This window comes from Cyrtonyx montezumae, unplaced genomic scaffold, assembly GCF_038088225.1.
Source record: "Cyrtonyx montezumae isolate F1298 unplaced genomic scaffold, pur_monq_1.0 scaffold_21, whole genome shotgun sequence".
Lineage (NCBI taxonomy): Eukaryota > Metazoa > Chordata > Aves > Galliformes > Odontophoridae > Cyrtonyx > Cyrtonyx montezumae.
In genome coordinates this window covers 4,756,477-4,772,116 of record NW_027071948.1, presented here as the reverse complement: position 1 = coordinate 4,772,116, position 15,640 = coordinate 4,756,477, and the positions used below count along the sequence as shown (strand labels likewise).

At 52.2% G+C, this 15,640-nt stretch overlaps 1 protein-coding gene across 3 annotated transcripts in view; it reads left to right on the top strand.

Moving 5' to 3' along the window:
* The window catches only part of KAZN (kazrin, periplakin interacting protein), a 48,536-nt gene extending 34,108 nt beyond the window's left edge, over positions 1-14,428 (top strand). The window contains exons 1-8 of one of the 3 annotated variants that reach the window (XM_065738162.1): positions 3,118-3,189; positions 6,078-6,269; positions 9,447-9,583; positions 11,939-12,109; positions 12,343-12,532; positions 13,153-13,283; positions 13,370-13,420; positions 14,129-14,428. In XM_065738162.1, coding sequence (XP_065594234.1) covers positions 6,134-6,269; positions 9,447-9,583; positions 11,939-12,109; positions 12,343-12,532; positions 13,153-13,283; positions 13,370-13,420; positions 14,129-14,296 — 984 coding nt within the window. In that variant the 5' untranslated portion in view covers positions 3,118-3,189; positions 6,078-6,133 and the 3' untranslated portion in view covers positions 14,297-14,428. Of the gene's footprint in view, positions 1-3,117; positions 3,190-6,077; positions 6,270-9,446; positions 9,584-11,938; positions 12,110-12,342; positions 12,533-13,152; positions 13,284-13,369; positions 13,421-14,128 lie in introns of those variants that run through there. The other 2 variants (XM_065738161.1, XM_065738160.1) reach the window with 2 other exon arrangements.
* The last annotated feature ends 1,212 nt before the right edge of the window (positions 14,429-15,640 follow it).

Sequence of the window (15,640 nt, the reverse complement as noted above, 5' to 3'; positions counted from 1 at the left end):
ACTAGGTGACCTGGTGGTTGGACTAGGTGACCTGAGAGCTAGACTAGGTCACCAGGTGGTTGGACTAGGTTGGTTGGACTAGGTGACGTGGTGGTTGGACTAGGTTGGTTGGACTAGGTGACCTGGTGGTTGGACTAGGTGATCTTAGAGATCTTTTCCAACCTTAACAATTCATGATTCTGTATCCTGCTGAGAGGAATGAGGCCACCCCATTGGTCATGTTGGGTCTGCACCCAGCTGCAACACCTGGTCCCAAGATGATGATAGGGGATGGCATTGAGAGTTGGTGTTGTCAAGAGTATTTGTGCTAGGCTCCCACCTCATGCGTGGTAGCTTGGGTTGGAAGGGATCCCAAGGACCATTAAGTTGTGCTGACGTGGTTTAATGAAGAGGGATCGCTAGAATTGTTTATTTGAAACTATCTGGAATCTAAATGAAATATATCACAAAAAATAAATTAAAAAAGCAACAACATCTGGTTAGTGAAGATAGTAAAGATATCTGGAGTAGAGCTGCCAACCTTCAACCCCATTAAAATCACGGATGCAGCGGAGGATGCAAACGAGCCTGGTGCTTTCCAAAACAGGGGCACATCTTTGCATCCGTGTGTACGGTTCACTTTTGTGAGTGGTGTTCACTTCTGCCACTTCCACACGTGCAGCTGGTCCCATGCAGACGTCCACAGGAGCGCAGCCTCAGTGCGTAGGAACTTAATTGCACGTTGCTTGTTAGAGATGGCCTGTGGAGTGCAGTGGTTTAACAGCTGAGGAGGCTGCTGTATTGCCTCTTTGCAGGAGTTGTGCAGTTTCTTTGTCGTCATATATGGTCATGTATGCACTGCAGCACGGCGTGGGGCGAGATTGAATGAATAATGGAAAACCCAGAGTAATGCCGAATCTATATTGGCCATGCTGTTTCCCCAGCAGTTATCTTTAAAAGGAAGATATTAATTCTGGGGGTTCAGAGCTGTTTGAGATAATCGCTGTCTCTACAGCAGGTGAAGTTTGTTGCAGAGCTGCAGTCAACTGTTTGCCAGCGTGGGGGTTGCAAGACACAGAATCCCCAGGGTTGAAAAGGACCTACAAGATCATCCAGTCCAACCATCCACCTGCCACCAATCATTCTCACTAAGCCATGTCCCTCAACACAACATCCAAATGTTCCTTGAATACCTCCAGTGTCAGTGACTCCACCACCTCCCTGTGCAGCCCATTCCAGCACCTGACCACTTTCTTTTTTGCCATTGTGATAACCACTTTGTGTCCCTGGGGCCACGCTGCTGATTTGGGCTCTGGGAGGTTCACAACACAACCTAGCGAAAACGTTCCCAAGGATGTGCTGGTTGTTGGTTGGACTCGATGACCATAAAGGTCTTTTCCAACCTTAACAGATCTGTGGTTGTGCGTTTCAATGACGTGGTTAGTGGGCATGGTGGTGATGAGCTGACAGTTGGACTTGATGATCTTGGAGGTCTTTTCCAACCTTAACAGATCCGTGGTGCTGTGATTCAGAGACGTGGTTAGTGGGCATGGTGGTGGTGGGTTGTCAGTTGCACTTGATGATCATAACGGACTTTTCCAACCTTAACGATTCAGTGATTTCTTTCTTTCCTGCCTTCCTTCCCCAGATGCTGTCTGTGAATGCTAATTAGGGTGGATAATTTCTGTTTGTTTTCTTTTCATTTTTTCGCTTTAACCAAATCCCTCCTATTTTGATCTGTATCATTTATTTCTGCAGGCCATTATCTGAGTGTCATTACAGTGTTTTAGCGCCTGAATGAAAACATCCGAAGGAAGCCAGAAGTTGTTAGGCACAACATTCTGTGATAACAACCATAATTCTCGTGATTAAAACAAACAAAACAGAAAACAAAAAGGGAGAGAGAGGAAAAAAATAAGAAGTGTGGTGAGTTCAGGAAAGAGAACAAATGGAGCTGTTGTCGTGACATGGCACTGCAGCGTTTGTCCTCTGTGATCACCAATGCAGTAATGAGGAGTTCTGCAAGTGATTGTCGCTGGGGAGGGCTGGGGGTAAAAAGCTGCTTTGTGTCTCTTTACATGGATTTTATGATTTCTGGTTTTGTTTTTTTCTAAGAAGGGGGAAGAGCTACGTTCTCGTCCTGGGTAGGGATGTGATGATGTTTCACTGAATGATGTGGTTTAGGGGCGTGGTGGTGTTGGCTTGATGTTTGGACTTGATCTTCGTGGTCCTTTCCAACCTGAATGATGCTATAGAAGGCAAGGTTTGGATTTTTTGAGCTCTGAGCAGTTTCTGGCAGTGGATATTGGGAGCATTCTCTCTCCAAAGAGCATTGGCACATTGATGTGGTGGGGTCAGCATCCCTGGAGGTGTCCCATGTGGAGATGTGGCTCTGAGGGATGCACTCAGTGGGCACAGTGGGGTGGGGTTGGACTTGAGGTCTTAAGCAAGCAAATCTTGTTTTGAAGCCTCTCCTTGATGCTTGGTTTTTTTTCTTTTTTAATGGTAGCAATGTAATCCAACGGGAAAAGAAACTGAAACCAGCACCGGGTTTTCCCCTGCCAGCCCTGTCCTGTGCCCCTGTGCTGTAGCTGTATTTCGTCAGCCACTGTCCTCCAATGGTCCCGGAGGATCAGCCCATGGGGGATGGTGCTGAGGCTGAAGGTCACGGTGTGCAGGGCTGTGGGAGCAGGTGGGGGTTGGGGTCTTCATCCCAGCCTTGGATCATAAGGTCATCAGGGTTGGAAAAGACCTCTCAGATCAGCAGGTCAGCCCAGCCCCGCTAGGCACGTCCTGAAGGACATGAAGGATGTGGGCGCCCTTGGTGGTGGTGTCCCAGGCTGTGTTTCCCTGTTTCATTTCCAGCAGCAGTGCAAGACGCTTTGCCGCATCCTCCGCGCTGAAGCAACCCCACAAACCATTCCGATAAAACAAAACCCCACTGCACTACGGAAAACCACAGCACGGAGAGTCAGCCCTCCCGTGCCTCAGTTTCCCCACCCGGCTCTCCCTTTCCTCCTCCTTTCGGGGCCTTTTCTCTTTCCTTCACGTTCCTGCCGGGCTGGGACAAGCCACTCCTCCGGCGGGTGACATCAGGGCGGGAGCCCATCGCGGCCGCCATGCAGCGGGGAGCGGGGACACGGAGGGGGACAGCAGCGGGCAGTGGGGGGACACGGGGGAGCGTGGGACGAGCCGGCTGGAGCCCCACGGGTAAGAGCTCGGAGTGGGGGTTCGGAGGGGTGGGGGGCTGTGGTGGGGGTGGGGTGGGGGTGGTCCGTGGGGCGTCCCCGCTCGTTGGTTGTTTGTTTGTTGCCGTTCTTTATTATTTATTTATTTATTCATTATAATCTCATTTGATGTTTTCAATCTCTCTTTCTTCTTTTCGTCGGGTGCTGTTTGGCTCTTCCTCCCGTCCCGTCTCTCTCTCCCCGTCCTTTTCCCTTCTCCGCGTTCTGCCTGCTTCCTTTCGCTTCGTGCAGGAAGAAACAACAACAAAAAAACCACCAACCCCTCGTGGGCTCTCCTCTCTTCCCCGAACCCGATGCTCTGTGGGGTCCCCCCCCCCCCGTGCCCTGCGTGACCGCTCTGTGGGTGTCACCGCAACCCCGTTCCCCCCTCCCCCTTCCCCCATCCATCCTCCTGCCCTCCCCCACTGCGTGTGCTGCGTGGCTGTTAGTGGGGTTTGGGTTATGTCCCGGTGCTGGAGGTGCCCCAGTGGTCGTGGGTGGGCTCTGCAAAGTGCCACATCCTCGGGGTTACTCAGCAGGGACGTGGTGCTGCTGGAGGGGCAGCTTTGGAGCCATCCCGTTGGCTAGATGGGGGTGGGCACAGTGGATTTGTGCACCTTCTGCAGGTCAGAGTGTGTTTGGGGCTCTCCAAAGGAGCACAGCCTGGAGGTTTGGTGGCTTTCCCCCATTTTTGTGCCTCTTGGGGTGGGGACACAGGGATTTTCCCACACCAGATTTGCTTTGGGGTGAAGTTTCCCCAAAGTCAGACCAAACCAGATCCATCAGAGCAATGTGAAGTCTGAGCTTCACTCATCCCTAAGTGCTTAAATCACTGCCCTGCTCTGATACTGTTCATTATCCTACGACCCAGGGGGAGATGGACGTGTGTGAGTGTGTGTGTGTGTGCATAAAGTGTGGAGAACCCAGCAGTGTCGTGGATGCTGGATGCTATCAGCTGAAATGTAATTAACAACCAATTATTTCATGTGCGAATGGCAGCGTTCGTCGATTAGGAAATGTTTAAGTTGCATTCATTTCTGGCTGCTCGTATGTGGCAGCTCCGGGTGCTGCAGGAGGAGGAGGGAGCTCCCTCTGTGCCCTTTAATTGCACTGCTTCGTTATGGGGTGTGGATGAGCCCACCCAGTGTAGGGTTAGAAGCGAAAAGGGAGGATCTAAAAAGGGATGAAAAAAACGCATTGGGGTTTGGCAGCAGGGAGGTGAGACAGGAGGTGCTGTGGTGCTATGAGGATGGGGTGGGCTCCTTCCAGCTCTGTGGGGTTGAATGTGAGCGGGGTTGGGTTAAGGCAGAGGTGGATGCCATGCGGTTGGGTTTGGGGCAGTGTCTCCTGGTGGGGTTGTAAGCTGCTCCCAGTGGGGTATGGGGACCTGGCACATTGGTTGAGGTGCTTCAGCTTGGAGTAGAGCACGGTGGGGTTGGGTTTGTTTTCTGCTAAAAGGCTTCTCCCAGCATCCAAGCAGCTCCCAGCATGACGTCTACTGCTTCAGCACAGCAAGAGGTACAGGGTTTATCCTCCCAAAACCTTTGTGGGTTGTACTTTGGCCCACAGAGATGGCAGAGATGGATAGATGGGTTGTGCGTTGTACTGTCTGGCTGTGCCATTAGATAGAGATGGGTAGATACAGATAGATGTTATATGCCCATGGCCTTGGGTGAAGCACCCTTGCCACGGCTCAGGCTCCTTCTCTCCCACCAATCCAACTGTGCAGTCATTTGTTTTTAGCCAGAAAATCAGGAGTTCCAAAAAGTGCTTTTAATAATGTGAGGAGTTAATAAAATAAGCAAAAAGATCAAATAAGTTCTGTTGCTTGCCAAGATGAGCAGCTGACCGGTGCAGTCGTGCATCTGTAGACCTCACAGACCTCACCATACACCTGGGCTTCAGCTTGAGGGCTTCAGTGGCAACGGTTGGACCAGTGTTGCCCATGTCCATGTGGGGATGCACTAGGCTCCAAATTAATCCTGCTCAGGATTTAATTAGCTGGTAGCATGGTTTGGAGCTGGCCATGGCTGGGGATGTGAGCGGGGAGAAACAGCACAAGGGTGGGATGGGGTGGATGTGGAAAGGATGGCAACGGAGCTGTGGGGTTGGTTGCTTGCTGAAATGGAGGAAATCTGATTTCTGTGGCACATGGGGTGGTAAGGACACAGGGTTGGTCGTGCGTGGAAGTGGGGGAAAGGGGTTTTTAGTGGGGTTTGGGGGAGGCAGGTCTGTGTGCAGGAAGGAAGCCACCAGCACTGCACCCATCCCATCCCAGCCACCTTTGGCAGTGCACGCACCGTGTGTCCGCTCGGCCAGGCTTTGCTGTGACCCCCTGGTGTTTCCCCCGATTTCCCACGTGCTGGAGGCCAAAAATCTGAATTTCTGTGACCCCTCGGGATATGGTAACACGGGCAGGGCCGAGCTGAGCTCCTCGGACGCCGATTTATTCAAGCTTTTTTTTGCGAGAATTTCAAGAAAGCACTTTGGACTTTAATGAAATCCCCAGCCCGGAGCTCGAATGTTCCTCGTTAGTGACTTTATTGCTAAATAATTTACAGAAGGAGGCCTTGCCAGTTTTCATAAGGGAAGCATTTCAAGTATGCAAACCAGATTTTATGCCTTCCCGGAGCAGCTGCCGGCTCAGGGACAGGGGATCAGCACCACGCTGGGGCACAGCCTGGCTCTGCCCCATTCATTCTGCACCTATAGGGAAGGTGAGAGGCAGTGGTGCAGGTAGGGCAGGGGCTGTTTCTTCCCAAAATAAACCCAGAATTCTTACATAGCGTGGCCACGTGGTGGATAAAGCAGCCATACGCTGGGGGCATTGGTTTTACAGCTCCTGTCTGGGTGTTGTTTCCCTCTCCCCAGCGCTGCTGCGAGAGGAGGTGGCCCAGCTGCAGGACGAGGTGCACCTGCTCCGGCAAATGAAGGAGATGCTGACGAAGGAGCTGGAAGAGACACACGGCAGCAAGACCCCCGAGGTGCTGTCAGCCACCGAGCTCAAGGTGCAGCTGGCGCAGAAGGAGCAGGAGCTGGCACGTGCCAAGGAGGCTCTGCAGGGTAAGGGCTGGCTTTCTCTGTAGGGCTTTATTCCACGCACCCCGTAACCCTGGAGTTGATTAACGAGGGGAGGAAAAGCCATCCTTTCTGTTGGGATGAGGGGATGTGTTTTCGTTGCGTGCTCGTGGTGAGGGGTGGGATGCAGGCTGGGAAATTGGGCACATGGAGCACAAAGTCATCATTGTACAGAGGGAAACGGAGCTGAAATGCAGCTGGAAAGTACCATGAGATAGGTTTGGTTCGGGTGTGAGCTCCTTGGAGGCACTGAGGAAGGAAGCAGTGCATTGCTCAGCAGAGCATGCATCATGCTGCATGCATCCTCCTGCGTGGAGCTTGCTGCAAACCCTGTTGAAAGGCTGTGCAGGACAGAAACTAATTTTGTAGGCTTTCCTTCCCCAAAAAGCACTTTTTTGGTGGATAAATTGGGATGAATGAAGGCAGGATGGTGTGGTACCTATGGTAAGGGCACTGTGTGGGGCTGTTGGGAAGGAGAAGGAGAAAGAAGGAGAAGGAGGAGGAGAGAAGAGAAGAGAAGAGAAGAGAAGAGAAGAGAAGAGAAGGAAGAGAAGAGAAGAGAAGAGAAGAGAAGAGAAGAGAAGAGAAAGAGAAGAGAAGAGAAGAGAAGAGAAGAGAAGAGAAGAGAAGAGAAGAGAAGAGAAGAGAAGAGAAGAGAAGAGAAGAGAAGAGAAGAGAAGAGAGAAGAGAAGGGGAGAGGGAGAGGTAGAGGGAGAGGAGAGGAGAGGAGGAGGAGAAGGAGAAGGAGAAGGAGAAGGAGAAGGAGAAGGAGGGGAGGGAAGAGAAAGGGAGGGAAAAGGAAGGGAAAAGAGAAGAAAGAAAAGGAAAGGAAAAAGGCTTCTATGGTCTGTGTGTTTTTAGTTTTATTGCTCTTTGATGATGTGCAAATAAATCAAATAGAGCTTTTTAGAGGGTTTTTTTGCTATGTTACGAGGGTTGGAGGTGGTTCCTGTGAGCTGTTTGGCCAAGCTGACCTGCCCCCTCTCCATGGGAAATCATGGAGGACTGATCGGTGTAACCCAAAAAGCTGCAGGTGAGCAGCAAGCCTTCCCCTGCACTGCTGGAATGGTTGGAGAACCACGAGTGCTGGAAGAATACCGTGGTGGTTGGTTTTGTTGGCTGGTTTCTCCCGTTGGGCTTTTATTGGTCAGCTCTTGAAGCTTCTGGGATTCGTTTTGCAGCACTTCCCTGAAGGTGTGAGGGATGGGGCGAGGGAATCTCAGCTCCTGCTTGGGAGCAGCACAGCTAGCAGCCCGTTGACATCCCTTCTTCCTCCCTCCTTCCAACCCTGGAAACATTTCTCCATCCTTTGGCAAAGCCCACGGTGCCGGCTCCATCCCCACGGGCTGGGCGGCAGCGCAGCGGTTACGGGACGCTGAAGAAATCCTTTTTCCTTCCCATGAAAACTCCTGCCAAAAAAAAAAAGGGGGGGGGGGGAGGGGAAAGAAAAAGAAATAAAAGAACATATCTGGGGAACGGAGCTGATGGGAACGTGGCCAGGCTCTGCTTGGCTGCAGGATCTCAGGCTCCGGTCCCCACGCTCAGCTGCTGCATCCTCCCCGGCGGCTGCACGCACGCTGCGTTGTTAGCAGGAAAGTGATGGGGAAATCATAGGGGAACGTTAGGGAAATCCGCTGCCGGGGCTGGCTGCGAGCCTGGGAGCACTGCAGAGGCAGAGAGAGTGGGAGGGGAGGGGAGGATTTAGGCTCTGAGACACGCCAGCACCTCCGTAAGGGCCTGGTTTGGGGTTGGAGAGGCGTGAATGGAGCCTCCATCCGTAGGGAAACGCTTTCCTGGGTTGTCCCACGCCTGTGGGACCTTCCTGAGGAGGAAAGGAGTGGAGAGCTGCTCTTCCTGCTGCTGTTGTGCCGTGTTTACATCTCCCAGTACAGAACTGGTGCAGTGTGGGATGTGGCTCTGAGTTGGATGTTGCGTTGCAGCTCCTTCCTCTGGACTGGTTCGGTCCCTTGTGCCTTCTTTTGGGATCATTGAACATCTAGAATGAAATCACGTAATGTCCTGGGGAATCCCATGAGGTGGAGGGGGATCTGGGGCCCCCCAGCAGGTTAGAGTTGATATGGGGTCCCCAGGAGATGGAGGGGGATATGGAGTCCCCCAGCAGATAAGGGTGGATATGGAATCCCCAGGAGATAGAAGTGAATAGGGGGTCCTCCAGTAGACAAAGGTGGATAGGGAGATTCCATCAGATAAGGCTGCATCTGGGACCCCAAGGAGATGGAGGGGGATCTGGGGTCCCCAAGAGATGGAGGTGGATCTGAGATTCTCCATCAGATAGAGATGGATGTGTGGTCCCCGTGAGATGGAGGCACATCTGGGATCCCTCAGCAGATGGAGTTGAATATGGACTCTCCAGGAGGTAGAGGTAGAAATGAGGTCCCCCAGCAGGTAAGGGTGAATATGGGGTCCCCAGGAGAAGGCAGTGGATCTGGGGTCCCCTGTCATATAGAGGCAGAAATGATGTCCCCATGAGATGGAGGTGGAAATGGGGTCCCCCAGGAGATGGAGGTGAATCTGGGATCCCCTGGTTGATAAAGGTGGATATGGTGCTCCCAGGAGGTGGAGGTAGATGGCCCTGATCAAGAACCTGAAGAAGACCCTAAATATCCCAGCAGAAGGTAGCAGCCATCTCCTTGTTGCCCCGTTGGGGTCTGGTTTGGAAAGCCCATGGCTTTTTCATGGGGTTGTTTCAAGGCAGATTCCCCAAAGGCAAAATCCCCCATGGAAATGCTTTTCCCAGAAGCCAGTGTTGCACTGGGATGTCCCATTTCTGCAGGGTGCCAGCAAGATGCTGCGTGCAGGTGTTGAAAGTTGGGCTCAGTGAGCATGTATTTAATTACAGAGCGAGGATCCCCACGCGAGGCTGACCGATTTTATGGGTTAGTCACAGTGACAACATTGGATTTCATGGTTGGGATGGAGAAACAGGAGAAACTTAAGTGAGTGTTAATGCGACACGATGGGTTTGTGCATCCCTCCCGTGCAGGGCTGCTAGTTCTTCCATCTGTAATCACATGAACGTGATCACTGAGTCATTACAGTTGGAAAAGGCCTCTAGCATCTTCCAGGCCAGCAGCAGGAAGCCAGCCCTCCAGCAGGTGGTGATGCTGGGGTCCTGGCTCACCTCCATGCTCTCTTCTGCAGCCATGAAAGCCGACCGCAAGCGCTTGAAGGCGGAGAAGACGGACCTGGTGAGCCAGATGCAGCAGCTGTACGCCACGCTGGAGAGCCGCGAGGAGCAGCTCCGCGACTTCATCCGCAACTACGAGCAGCACCGGAAGGTGAGCACGTGGCTTTTGTTCCTTTCAGGCTTCAGGTTGGGTTTTGGGATGCGTTTTTTGGGAGGTGGTATTGTTGTTCAGTGAATTGTAGAGTGGTTTGGGCTGGAAGGGAATCGTGAAGGCCGCCAGGTGTGACCAGGGACAACCACAGCTCCATGCTCAGAGATCCATCCAGCCTGACCTTGGGTGTCTGCAGGGGTGGGATGTCACCAGTATCTCCAGGCAGCCCACTCAATCAACCAATCAATTAATCAGAATTCAGTTTGCAAATAAGGAAGCGGATGGGTGGTCTCACTAAGGGTTACTGTCAGTGACTCCATGTCCAAGTGGAGACCAGTGATGAGTAGTGTCCCTCAGGGGTTGGTGCTGGGACCACTGCTATTCAGCATCTTTGGAGGTGATGTGGACACTAGTGGGATCTAGTGCACCCCCAGCAAGTTTGTAGATGACTCCAAGCTGAGGAGTGCAGTTGACATACAGGATGCCAACCAGGGGGACCTGGGAGGGCTTGAGAGGTGGGCCTGTGCCAACCTCATGAAGTTCAGCAAGGCCAAGTGCAAGGTCCTGCACCTGGGACAAAGAAATCCCAACCACAGAAACAGGCTTAGCAGAGAATGGCTTGAGAAGAGTCCAGAGGAGAAGGATCTGGGGGTGTTTGTTGATGAAATGAGACAGCAAAGTGCATTTGCAGCCCAGAAGGCCGATAGAATCCTAGACTGCATCAAGAGAAGTGTGACCAGCAGGTTGAGAGAAGTGATTCTGCCCCTCTACTCATGAGACCCCACCTGGAAAACAGTCCAGTTCTGGGGCTCCCAACGCGAGAAGGTCATTGAGCTGTTGGAGGGGGTCCAGAGGAGGGCCACAAAGATATCACAGGGCTGGAGCACCTCCCCTAGAAGGACAGGCTGACTCTTCATCCTGGGGAGGAGAAGGTTCCAGGAAACCTTGTAGTGGCCTTCCAGTACATGAAGGGGGCCTATAGGAAAGCTTGGGAGGGACTGTTTATAAATCTGTGTAGTGACAGGATGAGGGGAAATGGCTTTAAACTGGAAGAGGGCAGATTTAGACTAGGAAGATATTTAGACTAGATAAGGAAGAAATACTTCACTGTGTGGGTGGTGAGACACCAGAACTTGTTGCCTAGTGAAATTGTGGATGTCCTTTCCCCTGGAGGCATTCACTGCCTGGGCTGGATGGGGCTTTGTGCCACCTGGTGTAGCAGGAGGTATCCCTGCCTATAGCTGTGGGGTGGGAACTAGATGATCTTAAAGGTCCCTTCCAGCCCAAACCACTCTACAATTCTCTAATTTGATCTGGTCCCTTCTGCTGCCCAGAGCCCTAACACAGCTCCATGTGCCTGCAAGGTTGGAGCGTGCAGAGTGCTCTGAAACAAGGAGCATTTTTGGGATGTTTTTGGGATGGAAAGCAGGGGGGTTGCAGGCAAGGCTTCCTGTTGTGCTCGTGGTTCTGCCGTCCGCAGGCACGAGCGGGCGTGGGAACCCAGCTCCCACAGCTATTCTGGGCTTTTTTCCATGCAAAGGGAGAAAGTTGCTATTTTTGAAGGCTGGTGCCATAGGAGCAGTGCTCGCAGCCAGCTCAGGGTTAGCTGGGGCAGCCACAGGGACATTTTTCCCCTGCCATAACAGGAAGGAACAAGGAGTCGGTGCTGGCAGAGCTCTCCAGCTTTGGGGCATGGGGTTTGCATCCCATCTTGGGGCACAGGCAATCCATTTTAAGGCACAAGCATCCCATTTTGGGGCACAGGCATCCCATTTTGGGGCGCAGACCCTGTTTTGGTACACAGGCATCTTGTTTTGGGATACAGGTGTCCCATTTGGGGGCCCATGCTTCTCATTTTTGGGACACAGGCATCCTGTTTCAGGATACAGTCATCCCATTTTAGGGCACAGGCATCTCATTTTGGAGCACAGACATCCCATTTTGGAATACAGGTGTCCCATTCTTGGACACAGACATCTTGTTTTGGGATACGGATGTCCCATTTTCAGACATAGGCATCCCACTGTGGATACAAGCATCTTGTTCTAGGAGATAGATGTCCCATTCTCAGACACAGGCATCCCATTTTGTGGCACAGCCATCTTGTGTTGGGACCCAAGCATCTTGTTGTGGGATGTAGGTGTCCCATTTTGGGGCGCAAGCATCTTGTGCTGGGACACTGACATTTTGAGACACAAGCATCCCGTTTTGGGGTACAGGCATCCCACTTACAATCACAGGCATCCCATTTTGGTGCACGGACACCCTATTTTGGGACACAGTGCCTGCAGGGAGCTATGGGAAGGGAAGATTCGTGCCATTCCCTATCTCAGCACCTTCCCCACATTGCAACAGGAGAGCGAGGATGCGGTGAAAGCCCTGGCCAAGGAGAAGGACCTGCTGGAACGGGAGAAGTGGGAGCTGCGACGGCAAGCCAAGGAAGCCACCGACCACGCCAGCGCCCTGCGCTCCCAGCTGGACCTCAAAGACAACCGCATGAAGGAGCTGGAGGCCGAGCTGGCCATGGTGAGCCCAGCCCTGTGGTGTTTCCCTGCTGGGGGGTGCCTGATTTGGGTCAGGGCTCAGCATTTCTTGCAGTCGGATGCAACAGCGTTCGCTGCGGCGTTGTATTTGAGCCTCGTCACGGGGTGATGGCTCGTGTCAGCACTGTGTGGGCTCCTCGATGCAGCTGCTGCATCCAAATGCTGCCCCCGGTGCTGCTGCACTGCATCCACGTGCTGACTGCAGTGTCCCCACAGGCCAAGCAATCCCTGGCCACGCTGACCAAGGACGTCCCCAAACGCCATTCCTTGGCCATGCCGGGCGAGACAGTGCTCAATGGCAACCAGGAGTGGGTGCTGCAGGCCGACCTGCCCCTCACTGCAGCCATAAGGCAGAGCCAGCAGACCCTGTACCACTCCCACCCCGCACACTCGGCCGACCGGCAAGGTGAGACCCACGCGGGGTTGTGCACCAGCTTCATTTTCACACGGGGTTTGTTGCTGGGGGGGGGGGTCTTGAATCTTTTTTTTTTCTTGGCACAGAAAGGGAGTTTCGTTAGTTCTGCTGGGGTTTAGGACAGCGTCGTCACCCTTTTTGTGTAGGGTGTTGCTGGGGTGTGGAGCTGGGTGTGGGTTTTGCACAGGGAGGGCTTGTTTCATTGTGCTGCAGGCGGAGCCTTTGCATTGGGGTTCAGGCTTTGCACAGGAGGTTGCTGGGGGGTTGGGACAGAATCTGGGGTTTTGCACAGCAGGCTCAGGTTTTGCATTAGGATTTAGTAATGGTTGTGCTTCTGAAGAGGAACTGCTTTTGCACTTGGGATTTTGCACCAGCTTAGGTCTTGCACTGAGGTTTTGCACAGAGCTTTAGGTTTTGCACGGGGAGTTGCTGCAGCTTTGAGCAGGACCCACCTGTCTTGCTCGTGGATTTGGGTTTTGCACAGCAGTCTGCAGTTCTGCGTAGGGATTTAAGTTTTGCACAGGGGTTTGCTGGAGTTCTGGGGGAGCTGGGGGGCAGCCCTTCCCCCAAGCTTCACCGCTGCTGACCCCCATCCCCCCATTGCCTCGCAGCAGTCCGGGTGAGCCCCTGCCACTCCCGGCAGCCGTCCATCATCTCCGACGCGTCCGCAGCAGAAGGCGACCGATCGTCCACGCCGAGTGACATCAACTCGCCACGACACCGGACACATTCACTCTGCAACGTAAGTCCCGGGGCTGGACGGGCGCTGCGGGGTGCCCACGTTGTGTTCCTGATGTGTCAGCATCACCCATCCCCTTCTTGCTGCAGGGGGACAGCCCCGGACCGGTACAGAAGAACTTGCACAACCCCATCGTACAGGTAGGGCAGCATTCCCCCTGGAAACCCCTCTCCCAAAAGCCTGTCTTGCACTATAGAGTGGTTTTTGGGGAGCCTAGGGGCACTGATGGAATTACCCAGTTATTCTTCTGTGTTTTACCCTAAAAAGCTGTGGGTGTTCATGCAGGCGATAACCGGGCCTCCCTGTGGCTTTGCCATGTAGCAGGAGCTGACGTCCCTTAGTGATGGCATTGAGAAACCAGGTTCATGATAACGTGGGAAGGGAGGAGCTTGGGTCTCCCCGTGACTTCAGGCACAAATGTTCAGGACCTGGACCTCGGTATTCAATGGGATCTGTGCATTTGGTGGTGTCGAGCATCCCCAGAGGTGTTCAGCGTGGAGATGTGTCAGGGATGTGGTCAGTGAGCATGACAGGGTGGGCTGATGGTTGGACGTGGTGATCTTGGAGGTCTTCTCCATCCTCCATGATTCTGTTTAGGAACATGGTTAGTAGGCATGGTAGTCATGGGTTGATGGTTGGACGTGGTGATCTTGGAGGTCTTCTCCAACCTTCATGATCCTATGACTGTGGCATAGTTTAGTGGGCATGGTGGGGATGGGTTTCATACCCCACACATGGGAGCCCCAATCATGCCCCGCAGCCCCACGGCAGGCAAGAGCTTAATGACAAATCCACCAGCAAAACCCCAGAGGACAGCCATACCACCTCCACCCCTCCTCTCCCCGCAGTCTCTGGAAGACCTCGAGGACCAAAAACGGAAAAAGAAGAAGGAGAAGATGGGCTTTGGCTCCATCTCACGGGTGTTCGCCCGGGGCAAGCAGCGCAAATCCCTCGACCCAGGGCTGTTCGATGGCACGGCCCCCGACTACTACATCGAGGAGGACGCGGACTGGTGACCCCTCGCCCCCACCAATATACAGCCCCCACGTGTGCATACCCAATCGCAGTGTAATTTTGACCCCCTCCTATTGTCATTCGTTTTTTAAGCATTCCAGTAACTGTTCCTTTGTTGTCACATCTTTTTGTTTCTTTGTCGTTTGGGGGATTTATTTTTGGTGTTTTTTATGTTTGGTTTTTTTTTTCTTTCTTTTTTTGCTGTTATTTTTTCTTATTTTTTTTTTTTCGTTTGAATTCCCCAAACCTCCTCCTTATTCGACGAAACTTGAAACTTGAAGGACTGCTGCGTGTCTGTAAATAATGGGAATCTCGTGCACTTTGTGCTTGTGACGTCTCTTGTCCGAAACGTTTTCCGGAGCCTGTCCTGTGGGGGGGGGACCCCGAAAAGAAACCAAGAAATTAAACCCACCCAAATTGCGTTCGCCGTGACGTCCCCCGAGGAGGTGGCCGCACACGGGCTCGTCGTAATGCCTTCTGGAATCTGTGTTTCCCCCCCTTCCCTTGTGTTGTTTTAATTTATTTGCACAAAGCCAGAGAGGAGCTATTCTAACTAAATTATTGCAGAAATGTTGGGGTTTTTTTTTTTTTGGGGGGGGGGGTTGTTTTTATATCTACTTTTTTCCACGTCGCTGGGGAGGAGGAAGGGGATGGGGAACGGAGACGGCATGGGAGCACTTAAAGCCTTTGGAAAATAACCCAGCAACCTCGGAGCTGCCCGGGAAGCAGTGTGGATTTGGGGTGCTCACCCTCTGCTGGCATTCACCCCGGGGGCAATGGGGGGCTGGGGGGAAAGCACCGTCCCTATAGAGCAGTGCCAATTTTAGGGGGGGGGGGGAGAGGGGCTGCTTCAAAACCGTGCTCTGCTTAACGACGAGCTCGCGACCTGTGTGCTTCAGCGCTCAGCGGTGTCATTGGAAGCTCTTAAAAAGAAAGTATGAAGATTTATTTAATAGTGCTATAATAGTGTATTATTTTTCTGAATTCTGAGACGCACGCCCCGTTGGAATGGGGATATTTTGTCTTACATCACAGAAACTCACCCCTGCACTCCCCCATGGGACGCTGCGGGGAGGGCTGGGGGAGGAAAAGCAGAACTTCTCTGCAGAAAAGTGGGTTTTTATTATACATTTCCTTTTTTTTTTTCTCTTCCCTGTTTTTTGTTCATCTTTCCCCTAGCAGTTTATTTTATTTTATTTTATTTTATTTTATTTTATTTTATTTTATTTTATTTTATTTTATTTTATTTTATTTTATTTTTTATTTTATTTTATTTTATTTTCTATTTTATTTTATTTTATTTTCTATTTTATTTTATTTTATTTTATTTTATTTTATTTTATTTT